Source organism: Aquarana catesbeiana, linkage group LG01 (assembly GCF_042186555.1).
Source record: "Aquarana catesbeiana isolate 2022-GZ linkage group LG01, ASM4218655v1, whole genome shotgun sequence".
NCBI classification, from domain to species: domain Eukaryota; kingdom Metazoa; phylum Chordata; class Amphibia; order Anura; family Ranidae; genus Aquarana; species Aquarana catesbeiana.
The window spans coordinates 975793556-975813778 of record NC_133324.1 but is presented as its reverse complement, the minus strand read 5'-3'; the positions used below and the strand labels follow the sequence as shown (position 1 = coordinate 975813778).

General features: G+C 44.5%; 1 protein-coding gene across 3 annotated transcripts in view; it reads left to right on the top strand.

Annotated features, from left to right (window-relative positions):
* LOC141123368 (cytosolic phospholipase A2 gamma-like) overlaps nucleotides 1-20223 on the top strand; it is a 214629-nt gene that overhangs the window by 114592 nt on the left and 79814 nt on the right. For all 3 annotated transcript variants that reach the window (XM_073612051.1, XM_073612052.1, XM_073612050.1), the window contains one exon: nucleotides 17129-17269. In XM_073612051.1, coding sequence (XP_073468152.1) covers nucleotides 17129-17269 — 141 coding nt within the window. The remainder of the gene's footprint in view (nucleotides 1-17128; nucleotides 17270-20223) is intronic.

The following is a 20223-nucleotide window of genomic DNA, read 5'->3' as shown; positions in this document are numbered from 1 at the left end:
CAAAGAAGGAGCGGTGGAGAAGGTGGCCATCTGACCGATGCGTTCAGACAATTTTTTGGTCCGCAGCCCCAAGGTATGATCGGTTCCAGCAACGATCGCCAGCGTCTGTTTTACATGGTGCAGGAATACCTAGGGGCAAGATCTGACTTGGACACCTTTCCCACCAAAAATCCTCTGGGTTACTGGGTCTTGAGGATGGATCACTGGCCAGAGCTTGCACAGTATGCAATTGAGCTACTGGCCTGTCCTGCATCCAGCGTTCTTTTGGAACGCACATTCAGTGCTGCTGGAGGCTTTGTAACCGATCACAGGGTGCGTCTGTCCACCGACTCGGTCGATCGACTGACCTTCATAAAAATGAATCAGTCTTGGATCACCACCAGCTACCAAGCACCTGATGCTGATGTAACCGAATAATTTTTTTTGAAATCTCAGATCCCTTCAAAGACTGCCTATGCTGATGCTGAGTGACTATTCCTGAGTAATTATCCTCTTCCTCCTCAATGATCATGCTGATAGCTTGTAAGAACATTTTTGGTTCTGGGTGCCACCACCAGTGCCTAAGGCCCAATTTTTCAGCCCCTGTTTAACAGGGGCGTGTAAATACAATTTTTGATGCAATACTTTTCAGCAGGGCTCATTTCTGCGTTCCAACTAGAGTATCTGTGAGGGGTTGCAGTGTTGTGGCACCAGCACCAGTGCCTAAGGCCCAATTTTTCAGCCCCTGTTTAGCAGGGGCGTGTAATTACAATTTTTGATGCAATACTTTGCAGCAGGGCTCGTTTCTGCGTTCCAACTAGAGTATCTGTGAGGGGTTGCAGTGTTGTGGCACCACCACCAGTGCCTAAGGCCCAATTTTTCAGCCCCTGTTTAACAGGGGAGTGTAATTACAATTTTTGATGCAATACTTTGCAGCAGGGCTCGTTTCTGCGTTCCAACTAGAGTATCTGTGACGGGTTGCAGTGTTGTGGCACCAGCACCAGTGCCTAAGGCCCAATTTTTCAGCCCCTGTTTAACAGGGGCGTGTAATTACAATTTTTGATGCAATACTTTGCAGTAGGGCTCGTTTCTGCATTCCAACTAGAGTATCTGTGAGGGGTTGCAGTGTTGTGGCATCAGCACCAGTGCCTAAGGCCCAATTTTTCAGCCCCTGTTTAACGGGGGTGTGTAATTACAATTTTTGATGCAATACTTTGCAGCAGGGCTCGTTCCTGCGTTCCAACTAGAGTGTCTGTGAGGACTTACAGTGTTGTGGCACCAGCACCAGCACCACCACCAAAGGCCCAATTTTTCTGCCCTTGTTCAACAGGGGCATGTAATTACATTTTTTGATCTAATATTTCACAGCAGGGCCCATTTCTGCGCCCACCAAGAGCGAGTGAGGACTTACAGTGTTGTGGCACCAGCACCATCACCACCAAAGGCCCAATTTTTCTGCCCCTGTTCAACAGGGACATGTAATTACAATTCTTGATCTAATATTTCACAGCAGGGCCCTGTGAGGGCTTACAGTGTTGTGGCCACAACAACACCTAAGGCCCAAATTTCTGCGTATATAGGGCAGGCCCCTACTTTCAAACATCTAACTTACAAATGAGTCCTACTTGCAAACGGAAGGAGACAACAGGAAGTGAGATGAAATCTACCCCTAGGAAGGGAAATTCTCTCCTGTAAGAGTTAATATGGGAAAAACATTCTCCTTTCCACTGATGATTTCCAATCCTTGTTCCACTAAAAAAAAACAAATTTTCAAAAAACATTTGTCATTGGGACAAAATGTGAGGTGAAATCTTCTGAAGAGGAGGACAGACAGCAAAACAAATGTCACAGGGGTGATAACCCTTCCCTATGTTTTCCAAAAAGCTTAAAAAAGATTTTTTGGCTGGAGCAAAACACGTTAAAAATGTACCAGTTCAAAATTACAAACAGATTCTACTTAACAACAAACCTTCAGTCCCTGTCTTGTTTGCACCGCCTGTATACTGCTGTTCAGAGTATATAGGGCCTGGTGGCCCCACAAATTTCCTTATTTTAATTTGGGTGCGGGGTTCCCCTTAATATCCATACAAGACCCAAAGGGCCTGGTAATGGACTGGAAGGTACCCATGCCGTTTGTCTCACTGATTTTCATCCATATTGCCAGGACCCGACATTACATTAAACCCGCAAGCAGTTTTAAATGACATTTTTAACTTAAAAAATGACATTTTGTGCAGGGACTGTTCTAAGCATGGGAAACACGCACCACTTTACAGGCATACTATAGACACCCCCCAGGTATGATATTTAAAGGAATATTTCACTTTTTTTTTTACTTTAAGCATCATTAAAATCACTGCTCCCAAAAAAACGGCCGTTTTTAAAAGTTTTTTTTGCATTGATATATGTCCCCTGGGGTAGGACCCGGGTCCCCAAACCCTTTTTAGGACAATACCATGCAAATTAGCCTTTAAAATTAGCATTTTTGATTTTGAACGTTCGAGTCCCATAGACGTCAATGGGGTTCTAACGTTCCTGCATATTTTCGGTCCATTCGCAGGTTCTGGTCCGAACCGAACCAGAGGGTGTTCGGCTGATCCCTAATCACAGGGATAAAGAGGGTAAAAAAAGGGGAGGGGTATGCCTATATATCAAGAATAATGTACTGGGTAGAGCTCCAAAGGGATGAAGCTAAGGGGAAAATAATACTGGGAGTATGCTATAGGCCTCCTAACCTGAGGGAGGAGGGGGAGATGGATCTCCTATCACAAGTTGGATTAGCAGCAAGGATGGGAAGTGTTATCATAATGGGGGGTTTAAATTATCCAGACATAGACTGGGTAGAGGGAACCACGCATTCGTCTAAGGCTCGCCAGTTCCTAAATGTCTTGCAGGACAATTTTATGGGTCTGATGGTAGACGCACCAACTAGAAATAAAGCGTTACTGGATCTACTGATTACCAACAATACAGACCTGATCACAGATGTGGAAATAGGGGGCAATTTAGGAAACAGCGATCACAGGTCACTTGGCTTCAGTACAAATCACACAAATAGGAAACAAAAGGGGAATACAAAGGCACTGAATTTCAAAAGAGCCAACTTCCCTAAACTATGAACCTTGTTAGAAGGCATGAATTGGGATAAAATCTTAGGAACAAAAAATACGGAGGAGAGATGGGTTTGCTTTAAGAGCATATTAAATAAGGGCATTAGCCAATGCAACCCATTGGGTAATAAATTTAAAAGAGCGAACAAAAGTCCTTAACGCCAATGTAAAAATGCATATAAAAGCAAAGGAGAAGGCCTTCAAAAAATACAAGGTTGAGGGATCATCATCAGCATTCAGACTTTATAAAGAATGCAACAAGAAATGTAAGGGTGCAATTAGTGCGGCTAAAATAGAACACGAGAAACACAAAGCGAAGGAGAGCAAAAAAAAAATCCCAAGAAATTCTTTAAATATGTAAACAGCAAAAAAGGGAGAACAGACCATATTGGCCCCATAAAGAATGAGGAATGACATCTGGTTACAAAGGATGGGGAGATGGCGAAGGTATTGAATTTATTCTTCTCCTCAGTCTTCACGAGGGAATCGGAGGGCTTCAGTAACCAAAACTGCAGTGTTTATCCTCATGACACATCACAGGAAGCACCTCCATGGTTAACAGAGGACAGAATTAAAATTAAACTTGGGAAACTTAACATTAACAAATCACCGGGACAAGATGGCTTGCACCCAAGGGTACTTAGGGAACTCAGTCTAGTAAGTGCCACACCATTGTTCCTAATTTTTACTGACAGTCTACTGACTGGAATGGTACCAGGTGATTGGGGAAAAGCCAATGTAGCACCAATATTTAAAAAGGGCCCAAAATACATCCCTGGGAATTTACAAACCAGTTAGCCTAACATCAATAGTATGTAAACTCTTGGAGGGGATGATAAGGGACTATATACAAGATTTTAGTAACGAGAACGGTATCATTAGCAATAATCAGCATAGATTCATGAAGAATTGTTCTTGACAAACCAATCTATTAACCTTCTATGAGGAGGTGAGTTGCCATCTAGATAAAGGAAGGCCCGTAGACGTGGTGTATCTGCATTTTGCAAAGGCATTCGACACAGTTCCCCATAAACGTTTACTGTACAAAATAAGGTCCATTGGCATGAACCATAGGGTGAGTACATGGATTGAAAATTGGCTACAAGAGCAAGTTCAGAGGATGGTGATAAATGGGGAGTACATGAAAGGGTCAGGGGAGGGTAGTGGGGTCCCCCAGGGTTCTGTGCTGGGACCAATCATATTTATTGTGTTCATAAACGACCTGGAGGATGGGGTAAACCGTTCAATCTCTGTATTTCCGGACGATACTAAGCTAAGCAGGGCAATAACTTCTCCGCAGAATGTGGAAACCTTGCAAAAAGATCTGAACAAATTAATGGGGTGGGTAACTACATGGCAAATGAGGTTCAATGTAGAAAAATGTAAAATAATGCATTTGGGTGGCAAAAATATGAATGCAATCTATACACTGGGGGGAGAACCTCTGGGGGAATCTAGGATGGAAAAGGACCTGGGGGTCCTAGTAGATAATAGGCTCAGCAATGGCATGAGGATATTATAGTTATTATAGTTAGTTATGAGGAAAGGTTATTCCCTCTGGAGAAGAGACGCTTGAGAGGGGCTATGGTTTCAACTCATAAATATCGTACTGGTGACCCCACAATAGTGATAAAACTTTTTCGCTGAAGGGAGTTTAACAAGACACGTGGCCACTCATTAAAATTAGAAGAAAAGAGGTTTAACCTTAAGCTACGTAGAGGGTTCTTTACTGTAAGTGTGGTTAGGATGTGGAATTCCCTTCCACAGGCGGTGGTCTCAGCGGGGAAAATCAATAGTTTCAAAAAACTATTAGACAAGCACCTGAACGACCGCAACATACATAGTTACATAGGTGAGTTTGAAAAAAGACACAAGTCCATCAAGTCCAAACCATGTGTGTGATTATACAGTATGTCAGTATTACAATTTATATCCCTGTATGTTGCGGTCATTCAGGTGCTACAGAAATATATATTGTAATACTGACCTATAATCACACACATAGATTGGACTTAATGGATTTGTGTCTTTTTTCAACCTCACCTACTATGTAACTATGTAATCTCACCAAAGCCCCCCCAACATTGTTGATAAAAAATAAAAAAAAATAAAAAAAAGGAAACATTGTAAATTTGTAATAAATAAGTAAAATGTAAAAAATAATTAAAATAAAAAAGTAAATAAATACCCCACACACACACACACACACACACACACACACACACACACACACACACACACACACACACACAATATATATATATATGTATATATATTTATATATATATATATCAAATTTGAAAATCATTTTTCCTGATGCCTCCATGGCAGCACACACTGGGTTGTGACTCCGCCCCCACAACCTGACAGGATTGGTTAGCTATAAATTTGAAGGGGAGACACCCCGCTGCATTCTCTTTTTTATCCTCACCTGACAGATTGGGATAAGCGAGGTTGCTCCTGCTGTCAAGATTAAAGAAAAAGCCTCTTACCGCACTTGCCCAGCAGGTTCAAGCCTCTCCTGTTTGGAAGTCCCTCCTGTACAGCCTCTAAAGGAGCTTCTATGGAGGGAACCCCCGGTCTGGTGGTCTCAGGGGGCGTCTGGATGTCTGGCACAGTAAGCTTTAAAGAAGCTTCATATTTTGCAGTGGTCTCCTCTCTATTATGCCTGTACCTTTTTTCTTTTAGCAAGTAGATTTTTTCCCCTGCTTAGGGGGATTGCTGGCACCTGTTGTCCACCACTGTGGAACCGAAATGGCCGCCGATGCTCCTCCTCTGCTCTGCACGTTCTCTATTGTGTTCAGTGCTAGGTACTGCCTTGGGAAGGTTATGCCGTTTTCCAAGATGGAGCCGAGGCGTTCGGGACGCTCTGCACATCCGCCGGAGCCTCATTTTGCCGCGACGGCGGCGCCAAGTTTAAAAACACAGTGATTCTCTGTGTTTTTGCTGAGGCTATTTAAAAAACTTGGATTTCGCCATGTATTGCACTGCTTTGCCAGAAACTAACTCAGCAAACTCAGGTAAGTCGGATCTACTACTCCAGACTCTCTTCAGCCTTTTAAAAAAAAAAAAAAAGAAATCTTTTTATTTTTTTAATGTTTTTCCTTATTACTCTTCAGACTTACTGTCACTATTGCTATGGAGACCACTGCCCACGCAGACCACCATCAGCAAACGAGGTAAGAGGCCATCCGTCTTTGGTTTGTATTGAAGAAGGGGAGAGAAAAAGAGAGCCGGACCACTAAGGCTGCGTTTTTGGCAGCCCTACCAGGTCAAGAGTCGCAAGTTCCAGGCATGAAAGAAGATCAAGTCATGCCTCAAGCAAGAGGTCCCGCAGAGGCCGTTCAAGATCTTCCTCCCGCCACCGAAGACATAGCCGCTCACGTCACAGCCACTCACGATGCAGCCGCTCCCGTCATAGTCGGTCACACCGCAGACGGTCACCTTCATCACACTGCACAAGCCGCCACACCCGTCCTGCAGCAAATGCTTGCTGGGTATGCGGCACGCCGGCCTTGCCAGATAAACTAGTCTGCCAATCCTGCTTCAATGAAGCAACAAAGGAAAAAGAACTAGACGCAAGAGTGACTACGGAGCTCATAAGAGAATCTGTACTAGAATCCATAAGGGAGACAACGGCACCACTAACGGATAGGCCTACTCCCAGCACATCGGCAGCGGATGACCATCAACCCCAGGCATCAGAATCCTCCTCAGGAGATGAGGACCAGGAGATGTCAGCAGGCTTTGATTTTTCCCTTGTAGAGCCTTTTGCAAAGTCAGTTAAGGAAGCGATCGGCTGGGAAGAAGATAAAGTGGAACCGCAGAAAGTTCGGAAATATTTCCCAAATTTAAGAAAAGATCCAGAAAACTTCCCTTTTATAGGGAAACTGGAAGATCTAATTAAAGATGAGTGGGAAAGATCTGATAAGCGGTCCAGTCTCACCAACAGACTGGCAAAGATGTATCCTTTGAAAGAGTCGAAAGTTAATTCATTGATGAACGCCCACTGTAGTCGACTCCTCCTTGATGCGTCTTGCACGGCATGTCACTCTGCCTATTGAAGACGCAGTTTCCTTTCGGGATGTTCTTGATCGGAAATTGGATCTGGAATTAAAAAAAGCATATTCCACGGCTGGGGGCGCTTGCAGGCCAGCAATTACCACAGCAGCAGTGGCTAAAGCCATATCAGGTTGGGCAACCCGGGTGGAGAAGGATCTTCAAGATAGCGCTGAAGTAGACAAAATAATCTCTTCTCTTCAGGAGATCAAGTTGGCAGGCGACTTCGTGGCAGAAGCTTCAGTCAATATTATAAGATCCTCAGCAAGATCAATGCTAGCCTCAGTCACGGCAAGAAGGGCCCTGTGGCTGAAACCATGGATGGCCGATACTGCATCTAAAACAAACTGGTGCAGAATTCCTTACAATGGCTCAAACTTGTTCTGGTCTAAATTGGATGCCGCTATCTCCAAGGTAACAGGAGGGGAGTCGGGATTAATTCCCTCAGACAGGAGACCCAAGGCCCAAAAGGGTCCGTCCTACAGATGCAACCTTCCCGATAAATACAAGAAAGCTAGATCCTACCGCCCCGGTAGGGAGTTTAGAAGGGACTGTAAAAATACAAGACCTTCCTTCCTAAGGACGCAGAAGTCCAAGCCTACCCTGGCAGGGGAGCAGCAGAAGTTCTTTTGAAGGTTCGCCTGCCCACCCAGCACAGGTGGGCGCCAGACTCAAGAACTTCGTACAGATCTGGTCAAGTCATATAAAGGATCTGTGGACTCTATCCACAATCAAATTTGGACACAAATGGAAGTTTATGGGCAGACTTCCGGGAAATCACTTTCAATCAACCAGACTGCCATCTTCACTAATCAAGAGGAAGTTACTAATAAAATATATAGTAGAATTGAAGGAAAAAGCAGCAATTCTGGAAGTTCCATCAGGTCAAAAGGGGAGGGGTTTCTATTCCCACCTATTTTTGGTAAAGAAGAAGACCGGAGACTTACGCCCTGTACAGGAACATAAAAATAGAGGCTTTCAAAATGGAGAGCCTTCAGTCCAAAATTCTGGAAGAGAACCTGGGCGACTGGATGCTATCAGTAGATTTATCGGACGCTTACTTATATATTCCGATTCATCCTGCCTTTCAAAAGTTCCTCCGATTCGCCATCAACAAAAGTCACTTACAATTCCAGTGCCTCCCTTTCGGCATCTCGTCGGCTCCCAGGACATTTACCAAGGTCCTCCTTCCCTTGGTTGCATTCCTCAGGGAAAAGGGTCTTCGAGTCCACCATTATCTGGATGACATCCTGCTCTTAGCAGAGCATCGAGAAACTTTGCTGTGTCATCGGAAGATCCTACTCACGACTCTCCAGGACTTTGGTTGGCTAGTCAATTGGAAAAAGAGCAGTCTGCAACCCACGCAAAATATGGTATTCCTGGGAGCGGATCTGAACACCAAATTGAACAGGGTACAACTCCCTCAGGAGAAGGTCCAGCCTCTAATACAGAAGATGCGGAGATTACTGTCAGCGAGGCATCTACCAGCCAGAACCTGCTTGAGTGTGCTAGGCTCCATGTCTGCAAATCTACCCATGATGCAGTGGTCACAGTGGCACATGAGAGTCCTGCAAAACTCCTTTCTAAGGCAGTGGGATAGAGTATCGATGCGCCAGACCATTACCATTTCAAGACCAATGAAGCAATCAGTATGGTGGTGGACACACTCAACCAACCTCAGAAAATACAAGCTGATAGTTCCTCCAGACCCGGTAATAGTCACTTCGGATGCCTGTCAGGGCGGCTGGGGAGCTCACTGTCAAGATCAAGCAGTGCAGGGCCGATGGCAGTTCCAGGCCCAGAATATAGTATCAAATATACTGGAACTCAGGGCAGCTTTCCAGGCTCTCATGGCATTTGCACCAGCCCTCAGAGGGAAGAACGTACTTATCTGGATGGACAACAAGGTGGCAGTGTCCTACATCTAGAAGCAGGGGGGTACCAAGAGTCTCACACTGATGGAGGAAGTCCATCCTATCTTGGAATGGGTACAGGCACACCTAACAGACTTAAAAGCAATATATGTTCCTGCGGCACAGAACATGTTAGCCGATTATCTGAGTCGAGAGACTCTCTCGAACAACGAATGGTCCCTGAGCCTCCAGGCCTTCTCACTTCTTACGGAAACATGGGGAATGCCAGAGATCGACTTAGCAGCCACACCTGCGAATACGAAGTGTCGGAGGTTTCTGTCCAGAGCGTCGTTCCCTTCAGCCGAGGGAATAGATTGTCTAATTCACCCATGGAACTTCAAGTTGGGGTACATATTTCCGCCAACTCCATTAATTGCAAGATTCCTGTCCAGGATTCAGAGATCCTCAGCCACAGTAATCACAGTAATCCCTCTTTGGCCGAGAAGACCATGGTTCACGACCCTATTGCAGCTCAGCCTTCAACCTCCAATCCATCTTCCGGTAACCCCCGATCTGCTATTTCAAGGCCAATTTCTACACCCAGCTCCAGAGAAGTTGCATCTGACGGCCTGGAAGTTGAAAGGGCTAGTTTAGGGGAACAAGGCTGTTCTCAGGAAGTAATATCAACCCTGATGCAAGCCAGGAAGAATACCACCAACACCACCTATACAAGAATTTGGAGCAAGTTATTTTCCATGGCACAGAAGAAGGGATGGGACCCCATTGCTCCAGAACCCTCTCAAATCTTAGTGTTCCTCCAGTCAGGAATCGACAAAGGCTTAAGTTCAAGTACCTTTAATGTACAAGTATCCGCCTTGTCGGCCAAAACAGGCACTAGATGGGCATTACATCCTCTGATAATCCAATTCCTGAGAGCCTGTCTGAAAATCAAACCTCCCAAGAAACCAGCTTTTCCATCATTGGATCAGTAGTTCTCGATGCCTTCACCAATCCTCTTTTTACTCCATCTGAATCGATCTCACTGTGTGATCTAACTCTAAAACTTTCTTTTCTCATTGCAATTACATCAGCAAGGAGGGTATCTAAAATCCAAGCACTGATGGCATCGGAACCTTACTTAGTATTCTTTCCTGACAAAGTAGTACTAAGACCCTCAGACCGCTTCATCCGAAGGTAGCAACTTCCTTCCACTACAACCAAGACATTGTCTTACCATCCTTTACTACAGATCAACCCTGAGAGATATATTAATAGTATCGGTCAGTGGTTGTGAAATGGATCCAGCATGCCCATGTAATTGGACATTTGTGTATTCTGTCTTGCGAGATATGGATCAACTCTTCCATTTCTTTAATTATGGAGATCCTCGCAAACCATTCCCGTATTGCTGGGGTATGAGTGGAGCACCAATGTTTGGGGATACAAAGTCTGGCAGCATTGACCATATGCATGGCCAAGGACTTGTAATAGTCTTTTTTGGATAGCGATGTATGGTGCAGGAGGAATTGGGCCGAGGTGAAGTCTAGGGTGAATGTGGTGATATGTGTAATGAGACTGTGGACCTCCTTCCAAAAGGGCTGGAGACACTCACAATCCCCCCACACATGGAGCATAATGCCTACCCCCGACCCGCATCTCCAACATGTATCAGGAATGCTAGGGGAGAATTTGTGAAGATGTGATGGGGTTCTGTATCATCTGATGACCACCTTGTAGCCATTTTCTTAAATGACCATGTTTAATGAACTTTTGGGTGCATATTTATATATAGTGTTCCAGTCCTCAGTTGATAGGGGCGTGTGCGGGTTTGTGTCCAGGAAGTTTGTGAGGGGGCTGGAGTCTGAGTTGGAACCTCCGAGAGGAGGGTGTAGAGGAGAGAGATTAAATGTCTTTGTGGAACTTTGCGGTGACAGAGTGACTGATGGGCATGGGTCGTAAGGAAGTGTCAAATTTGTCTATAAGTCTAAAAGGAGAATGAGGACGCCCTAATGGTAGATTTTAGCTTTTGGAAGGGTATTGGTATCTTGTTAGAGTAGAACTGGAGGGCAAGTACATCCTCAAATGGCCACTCATTATGCAAAAAGGTGTTAGATTCACCCGGGGGAAAGTCAGGGTTCCCTCTTAATGTGGTTAGGGGGCTCGGAAGAGGGGCAAAAGTCCCACAGAGTGAGGCCTTTCTGAATGCCAGAAGTGAGGGATTAATGAACGGGTGTGCCGAGAGAGATTCTTTGGTGGTAACCACAGGAGAAGGTGCAAGGGTCCAGACGAAAAAATACCCATGTCCAAGCATGAATATACCAGTCTGCGATCCTTGTGAGGTGGCAGGCAATGTAATATTTCTTAAGGTCCAGTAACAAGATACTACCTCTAGATTTGGGTAGTGTGAGGCGGGAAAACTTAATGCGGGGGGAGAATCCCTCCACAGGAAGGTGGAACAAGCCTTCCGATAAGTTACAAAGAAACCTGTTGGTAAGAAGATAGGGACTGATTGTAGTAAATAAAGTAGACGTGGCAAAATGATCATTTTAATCAGGGCTGAGCATCCGAACCATGAGAAATTCAGGCCCATCCAATCTTTAAGGTGTTTTTGGACCTTAAGCAGGGCAGTGTGGTAGTTTTCAGGTACAAATCTGTTAGGCGAGCAGGTATTTGAATGCCAAGGTATGTGATTGCATCCTGTTCCCAATGGAATGGGAAGGACTCTTGGCAGTGCGTCACTTCCAGGGAAGGGAGGGTAATGTTTAGAGCATGTGATTTTGTACGGTTAATTTTGAGGTTCAATAGGGTCCCAAAGGTTTCTAAGTCTTTGAGAAGACTAGGCAGGGAGATTTGGGGCGCTTTTAAAGAGACTAAAATGTCGTCAGCAAAGGCTGCAACCTTAAATTCTCTCCCCTTCACCGTGATCCTCTGAATGTCTGGATTACCTCTCAGCCTGTTAAGAAAGGGTTCCAGGGTTAGGACTTATACCAGGGCTGAGAGTGGGCATCCCTGGCGTGTACCATTGCTGATGGGGAAGGCGTCCGACAGGTGACCATTGACTTTCACTGCTGCTGAAGGACCAGAGTACAAGGCCATGACAAGGCCGGGTGACAGCATGTGGGTCCCCAGACCAATGGCCAGGAGCACCTCACGCATGTAGTACCAGGCCACCCTGTCGAACGCCTTCTCAGCATCGATCGAAAGGAAGAATCCTTGTGATTTGGAAGTCGTGAGCCAATGATGTAGATTTAATGTACAGATGGTGTGGCCACTGGCCAGGGACAAAACCAACTTGGTCCAGGGATACAAGGTCAGGAAACAGGGGGAGTAACCTGTTAGCCAGGATCTTCGCGTATATCTTAATGTCCACATTTAAGAGGGATATTGGTCTATGATTAACGACTAACAAGGGATCTTTGCCTTCTTTAGGTATTACAGCGATGTGTGCTACTAGCATTCTGTCGGGTTTGATCTAGGGGTCCGATAGGGCATTGAACATGGCTAAGAGTTTGGGAGTAAGGGTATCAGCAAAAGATTTATAATACTGGAGGGAAAAAACATCCAGGCCCAGGCGTTTGCCCGTTTTCAATTGTTTCATAGCCACGTCTAATTCTAGCGCCCCTATGGGGCCTTTCAGATCTAGCGTCTGTTGGGGAGTTATTGGTTTAGGGCTGTATTGGGAGAGGAAATCTTTGATGAGTCTGATGCGTGTTTCAGCTGTGTTCAGGGTTGTGCTGTTAGGCTGTAATTCTTTGGCAATGTCCTCATTTTTGACTAGGAGAGATCCCCGAGGGTTGCGTACATGGTGTATAGTGGAGGACATTTTTTAATTTGAAGGCGGCCACATTTATTACACTGTTCATAGAAGATCCTCTGGCCATGAATGTACCGTCTTCTGGTAAGTTTGCCTAACTCCTCTAAAGACGGGCTCGGGTACGTGTTAAGTCCTGTAAGGTGGCCTGTGCATGGGTCAGTTTGTGAGAGGTTTCGAGGGATTTAATTGTCCTGATGAGATTATTGCTATTCTCTTGGTGTTGTCTCTTAGCACTTGTAGCCAGAGCAATCAGTTCACCCCGGATTACGCATTTATGCGCTTCCCAGAGGGAGATTGGGGAGATTTCTGGATTTGAGTTTTCCAAGAAGTATTGCTGAAGTCATGTACGGATAGTGTCTGTCGCTAAGGGGTCCTTGAGCAGGGAGGGATTCAAACGCCAGGTCTTTGTTCTAAAATAGGTTTCTGGGAAAGATAAGGTGACTTTGATAGGGTGGTGGTCAGATATAAACATTGGTTCTATGGTGGACCGTTGGAGAAAGGGTAAGTGTGACTGGGATAGGTAGAAATATTCAATCCTAGAGTATTTTTGATGTGGGGCCAAAAAAAAGGTGTAGTCCTTATCTGAGGGAAACAAGGTGCACCATGCATCGTGTAAAGTTAAGGATTTAAACTTTAGTTTAATCTGGCGTAACGCTTTGTACGTCAAGGTAGATGTGCCGTGGAAGAGTCCAGTAAAGGGTTCAGAGGGACATTAAAATCACCTCCCAAAAGTACTATATCTGTCTGGAATGAAAGAGGTCGCAAATTTTCCTAAAAAGGCGATTTGGTGGTCATTTAGACAGTACAGGTTGGCCAGTGTGATCGGTTTTGAGGCTTAGGAACCTTTAAGAAAAATATATCTGCCTTCTGGATCGATAAGGGAATCAGATAGTTGGAAGTTAGCATGCTTAAAAATTAGTATAGAGACTCCTTTGGTCTTAGAGTCAGGGTTGGTGGCATGTATCACTGTTCAATAGATATGATTAGATAGTTTGAGGTATGGCGTACGAACAGAAGACAGTCTCTTGCAGGAAAATGAAGTGTGCCTTGTGTTTGGAAAGGGATGACAAGACTTGGGACCTTTTTTCTGGTAGGTTAAGGCCCTTAACATTAAGGGATAGGCATTTCAGCATCAGGGAAGGCATATCCGGTGACTGTTCCTTCATGACCCTGTGAGAATGTTTGTGTCGGGGCCGCTGTTATTAAAGGTAGAGTATGCGGATATTAGAAAGGTGGCAGGGATGTTCCCCGGAGGGGCAGGGGCGGATCCAGCCAGCAAAAAAAAAAAAAAAATTAAGTAAAATTAGGGGGAAGAGAAAAAAAAGATGGGAACAAAAGAAAGCCAAGCTGGGGGAGGGAAGGAAAGGAAAAAAGAAAGAGTGGGGGACAGAAAAGGGAAGGCAGAGTGGGTATGGAAAAAGTCTGGGGGGTCAGCAAACGTCCCTACAGGACTGCTGTGTGGGGACAAAAGACGGTTACCTCAGGAAGGTTACGAACCGGGGATCGAAAGTGAATTTGTGTAGATAAAAGGTAGTTGCATTGGGGAGCCTACCACTAATGGAGTACTTAGTAACAGAATAGCCAATGTACAAAAACAGAAAATGAGAGGGAACCTCAGTTATATCAAATAGAACAGTTCTGCCATGGACCGTCTTTACCATATCCGCTTGTAACAGTGAGATGTGAGAAAACAGGCAGGGCAAAGGAATACGGTCAACCTTAGTGATCATCTGAATGCCCGGGATGTCTAATTTGAGTGGGCAGGTTATAAGAAGTTAGTGGCACAAACCTGGAATTGTAGAAATTTGAGCTATGGGTACTCAGTAATAGACTTGCCAATCCTAGAATCTGCAACCAGTAATCTGAGGGTGGCCTAGAAAAACATCCCGGGTGTTCAAGAGAAATCACGCTGCTGTCTTTTAAATATAAAAGGAAAAAAAAATATTAAGAACAAATATTAACATGACCTAAAAAAAAAAAAAAAAAAGGAAAAAAACAGTCTGTGGGTGCTGCTGCCTCTGAAGGTGTACATCTGTGCAATGGGTGGAAAAAATGCAGGACAAAAGCAAAATGTTGAGATGAGCCAAAAAAAAAAGAAGAAAAAGAAAAAGAAAGGGGGGGACCCCAGGGAGAAAGTTCGGGGGAGAGAACATGGGATGATAGCTCAGTCGTTGGTTTTTGGCAGGAATGTCCATTATGCGGAGTGTAGAGTGTAGGGTCATCAGGAGTGCAAGTGTAAAGCAGAGAATGTTACCTCACATGGGTGAATACACCAACGAGTCCAAATTCTGGCTATGCTCTATGCAGGCAGATCTGTGGAGTCTGTTGCACAAGAAGATGACCAGGGGGATGAGAAGTGTGGACTCACGGGGGAATATACTTCACATTCTCCTTCCTGATGTTGTATCTCAGCATCTGCTTCTCGAGGATGGAGGTGAAGCTGTGGAAGAAGGGAGTCTGTTGAAGTAGCCGGTGGAGACACGAGACCTAGAGAGTGATAGGGAAAGGAGAGGGAGAAGAGCAAGTGCTGGGACAGGTACTCACAAACGGCGGTCCATGGCAGTGATGAGGCAAAGAACACCAAGCCTCCATGCGGTCTCTTCTCCTGGAGGGCGTGTGAGGAGAGCCTGAGCTGCACTGATAGAGGTCAAGGCATGATGCGCGGGTGTCCGGAGAAGCCGCATCAGCTCTGTGTCTGCAGGATCTGTGGCGTTGTGCCTTCGGTGATGGATTAAGATAAGCCGGGAGCCAGGGTTCCGAGGGGAAATAAAGTGCGTACCATTCTGGAAGTTCGACGTGTGGAAGATTGAGTTGTTCACAGAAACCTTGTAAGTCTTCCGGAGTGCGGAGTATTGCAGAGCACCCCCTAGCAGATGCTGACAGCCCGAAAGGGAACTTCCAGCGGTATTGTATATTCCTGGCATGTAGAGCTTCCAGCATGGGGCGCAGGGCTCTTCTGTTTTGCAGTGTTATCTGGCACAAGTCCTAGAAGAGTTTGATTTCTGCGCCATTATGGAGAATTTGGTCCCTATCTCTTGCTTTACGGAGGATTTCCTCCTTGAGTGGAAAGTTAACCACACAGCATATCACATCTCTGGGTGGTTCATTATCACGGGGTTGAGAGCGCAAAGCACGATGAGCCCTCTCCATATGAATGGGAGAATCTGCTGGGTGGTCAATAAAGTCATTAAAGATTGTGCATATAGTCTGTTGCAGGGAGCTCGGATCAATACTCTCAGGGACCCCCCGTTCTCTAATGTTGTATCTTCGGCCATGATTGTTGAGGTCCTCAACATGTCTGTGGAGGTCCAGGAGATGGGAGAGCTGGGAGTCATAAGTGGTTTGAACCTGATGAATGGCGGCCGCATGTGTCTGGGTGGTTTGTTCCACATCAATAATCCGGTGAGCCACAGCTTGGATTTCCGACTTAAGGTCCGCAACCGCAGCTGTGACCGTGTTTTTAATGTCAGCGGCCACTGTTTCTAGGTCAAACAAGCTAGGGGGGTGAGCACGCCCAGCACTTGGGCCATTCTTCCCGACATTGGTGTATCGGGTTCCAAACTAGGCGAGTTCGGGGTCTGGGCCTGTGAGGCCATGAGTGCAGACATGCGCTGGGTCCGGAACAGCTCCAGGATGTTTCTGCTCAGCTGCGTACCTGGGTCAATAACTGCTCGGGATGTAGATTAACTCCGGGTGGATCTGTTCATGGTGGTTCAGAGGTGTAGACTCCCCTAAAAGGCAAGATTTGATCCCCAGGTTGCAGGAGATCTCACTTTTTGCTGCCATCTTAGTCGCCGTCCAGGCCACGCCCCCCCCCTCCCCAATAAAATACATTTATATTTTTGGTTATAACATGACAAAATGTGGAAAATTTCATGGGGTATGAATGCTTTTTCAAGGCACTGTACCAAAGATGGTATATGATATGTTCTTCTCAATGATGGGACATGTTTTGTGTGTGCAGTTTTACAATACATTGGATTAAAAATAAAAAATAAAGTAAATTAGTTTATTCTAGAGAAATTTTCCATCCTGCTCTTTCAAATGTGGTGAAGTCAAAAACAAACGTTAATTTGACTCCACCAATCATTAAAAAAAAAAAGATGAATGTTTTGAAAACTACAGTTTTCAATCAAAACTCTTCTAGTACATGGACAGCTCTACAGTTGCTCTTTTATTTGTTGTTTGTTTTTCCTGTCCTTAATGATGCTTGGAAGGACATTGCAATGAAGAGGAAATAGAGATGACTCTTCAGTGTGTAGAGGAGACATCTCTGGATGGACAATAACTGGAGGAAAATCTTCTCATTTCAGAATCTTGGTTTGAGTTCACCCCACACAGATCAGGATTTCCTGCTTACGATTCCTATGTAAAGTCTGAGTATCTGGGAAGTAAATTTAAAGGAGGACGCTTATTGGAAGAGCTGCCTGAACGTGACTTGATGTATCTTCAAGGTAAGTCAAATAAGAAATGGTCATTAACTAACGTGGCAAAAATTCTTACTCATGCAATCTATCATAGCACCAAATCAGAATAGTTGCATTGTTACAGGAATAATTTTCTATATCTGTAGAGCTACCCCCGCAAGAGTAAACTGTGGTGGGTGGAATGAAAAGTATTGGGGGCATGGCCTGGTGGGGGTCCAGGCCGAGACTGCCCTTTACTATCATACAGCAGGTCTTGACTTGATGTGTGGCTCCCGGGACACCTAGTTACTCTCTACTGCTACCCCTACAAGAGCTGCTGGTAGATTTGGGTCCCCTGCTCCTGCCAGCCCTGTGTGAGGCCTCAACCTCACTGACACCAGCAGTATACCTTTCTGTAAATATCAGCAGGCTTACAAGAATTGCATAGACTCAAAACTCTATAAAAGAATAACAGACTAGAGACGGTCACAATGGAAAAATATGGTTTGTTTCAGACAGGGGCAGATCCATAGTCTAGTCTCGGGAGGGGCACTGCCAGAAAATAAGGTCCTCGCCGGCAATTTGTTGGGGCAATGGCTAGTGTTGACACTTCAATCATCCCGGCACCATGGTTGTTATGGTGTCTGGATGATTGAAGCGCATTATTTATATTATTACATTGTAATATAAAATGAATTAGTTCAACTCATTATAATCCTGAATCAGTGGGACCCTTGTGCCACATTGCCTGCCACCAGATGCGGATTGTCACTTGTCACATTCCCTGCCACCAGATGCAGCTTGTTATTTGCCACATCACCTGCCTTCAGATGCAGCTGGTCACTAGCCGTGTCACCTGCGACCAGATGCGGATTCTCACTTGCCACCATTGCCTGCCACCAGATGCAGCTTGTCACATGCCACGTCACCTGCCATCAGATCCAGCCCAAATGCAGCTTTTCACTTGCCACGTTAATTGCCACGTTAATTGGCACCAGATGCAGCTTGTCACTATCCTGCAACAATAGTGACAGTAGAAAAACAGGCTTCTCTCCCCAGTTTTTCAGCACATGTGAAGGTGAGTGTGATGTCATCTCTCCGCTCCCTCATCCACCCACTCTGCTCACCCGCTAGCCCGTTTACTGGCTTGCTCTCCCGCTCCACTCACTTGCCTGTCGCCTACTGACCTGACTGCCTGCCCTCTCAACTGTCGGCCACCCGGCCCGCTCACTATTTTCTCGGGGGCAGCAATTGCCCCCTTGCCCCCCCACCCCTGGATCTGCCCCTGGTTTCAGATTAGTTTGTTAAGTTACTAATTTTGTTTTGTCATATTCGATATGTTAGACTGATTCATTTTTGGGATCAATTTCATTTATTCGGATTAAATTCATATATTCTTTATTATGAATCAAATTTGAAAATGTATTTGAATTTGAAATAGAAACATTGCAATAAATACAGTAAGGTATAAAAGTGAAATACGATGATGATTCCGACTTCCTACTCTATATAACAGAATAAAATAGAATAGAATATATTCTATGGTATTCTATTATTTTCTATTCTATTACAGTATATATGCTATTCTATTCTATTCTGCTGCTGTATTCTATTTTGTTGTATTCTAAACAGCAGTATAAGCAGAAATCATCATCTTATTTTGCTTTTTTACCTTACTGTATTTATTGCAATATTTTTCCATTTCAAATTCAATTCCAAATTCTAATTTATTTTCGAATTTTAATCCAAATTATTTTTACATTTTTAATTCCTTTTCGAATTTGAATAATTTTTTTTGTTATAATTTATTTTGGATTTGTTGAAATCTGTAAACAAATCAGATTTGTTGAAATTCTTAATTATTGTGATTCAGAAATTCGGATACAGCCAAATTTCTGAATAACAAAAATTTTGTCTAAATTTTGATTCGTAACTGTATTGGCAGGTTTGTGTTATAAAAGTATCACAAAGTATATTGGCACATTGGCTCACGTCGATATATACGATTGCAGAATGGCACGGCTGCACAAAACAATGTGGGGTACGTTGTTCCGTTTAAGACCTGCCGGAGGCGCACGCCCGCGGGAAGGCAGGGGACCTGATGCCTGTGGCCGGCGGGCGTGATCACCATCGGCCACGTGTGATCACAGGCACGAGAGCCAGCACGGGGATTCGCGTGTGTAAACACACAAATCCCTGTTCTGTCAGGGCGGAGGAGACATATAGTTTGTTCCTAGTAAGTAGGAACAGCGATATGTCTCCTCCCCCAGTCAGTCCCATCCCCATGCAGTTAGAAACACACACTAGGGAACACATTTAACCCCTTAATCGCCCCCTAGTGTTGACCTCTTCCCTACCAGTGACATTTACACAGTAATCAGTGCATTTTTATAGCACTGATTGCTGTATAAATGTCAATGGTCCAAAAAATGTGTCAAAAGTGTCCAATCAATCTGCCAAAATGTCGCAGTCCCGCCATTACTAGTAAAAAAATGCCATAAATCTTTCCCATAGTTTGTAGACGCTATAACTTTTGCGCAAACCAATCAATATACACTTATTGCAATTTTTTAAGAATATATATTGGCCTTTGGGGACATTTTTTGGGGGATATTTATTATAGAAAAAAGTAAAAAATATAATATGTTTCAAAATTGTTGCTCTCTTTTTGTTTAAAGTGCAAAAAATAAATACCACAGAGGTGATCAAATACTACCAAAAGAAAGCTCTATTTGTAGATAAAAAAAGGACACAAATTTCGTTTGGGTACAGCATTGCATGACCGCGCAAATGTCAGTTAAATCGACGCAGTGCCAAATTGTAAAAAGTGCTCTGGTCATGAAGGCGGTAAAATCATTTGGGGCTGAAGCGGTTAAATTGTAAGTTCACCTTTACAGAAAATCTGTAAGATGAACTTACACTGGACCCCCTCCCCATCCCCCCAACCCAGTTCTGATAGATTGTACAGCTACTTTACCAGTCAGGGGATTTTAAATCCATGT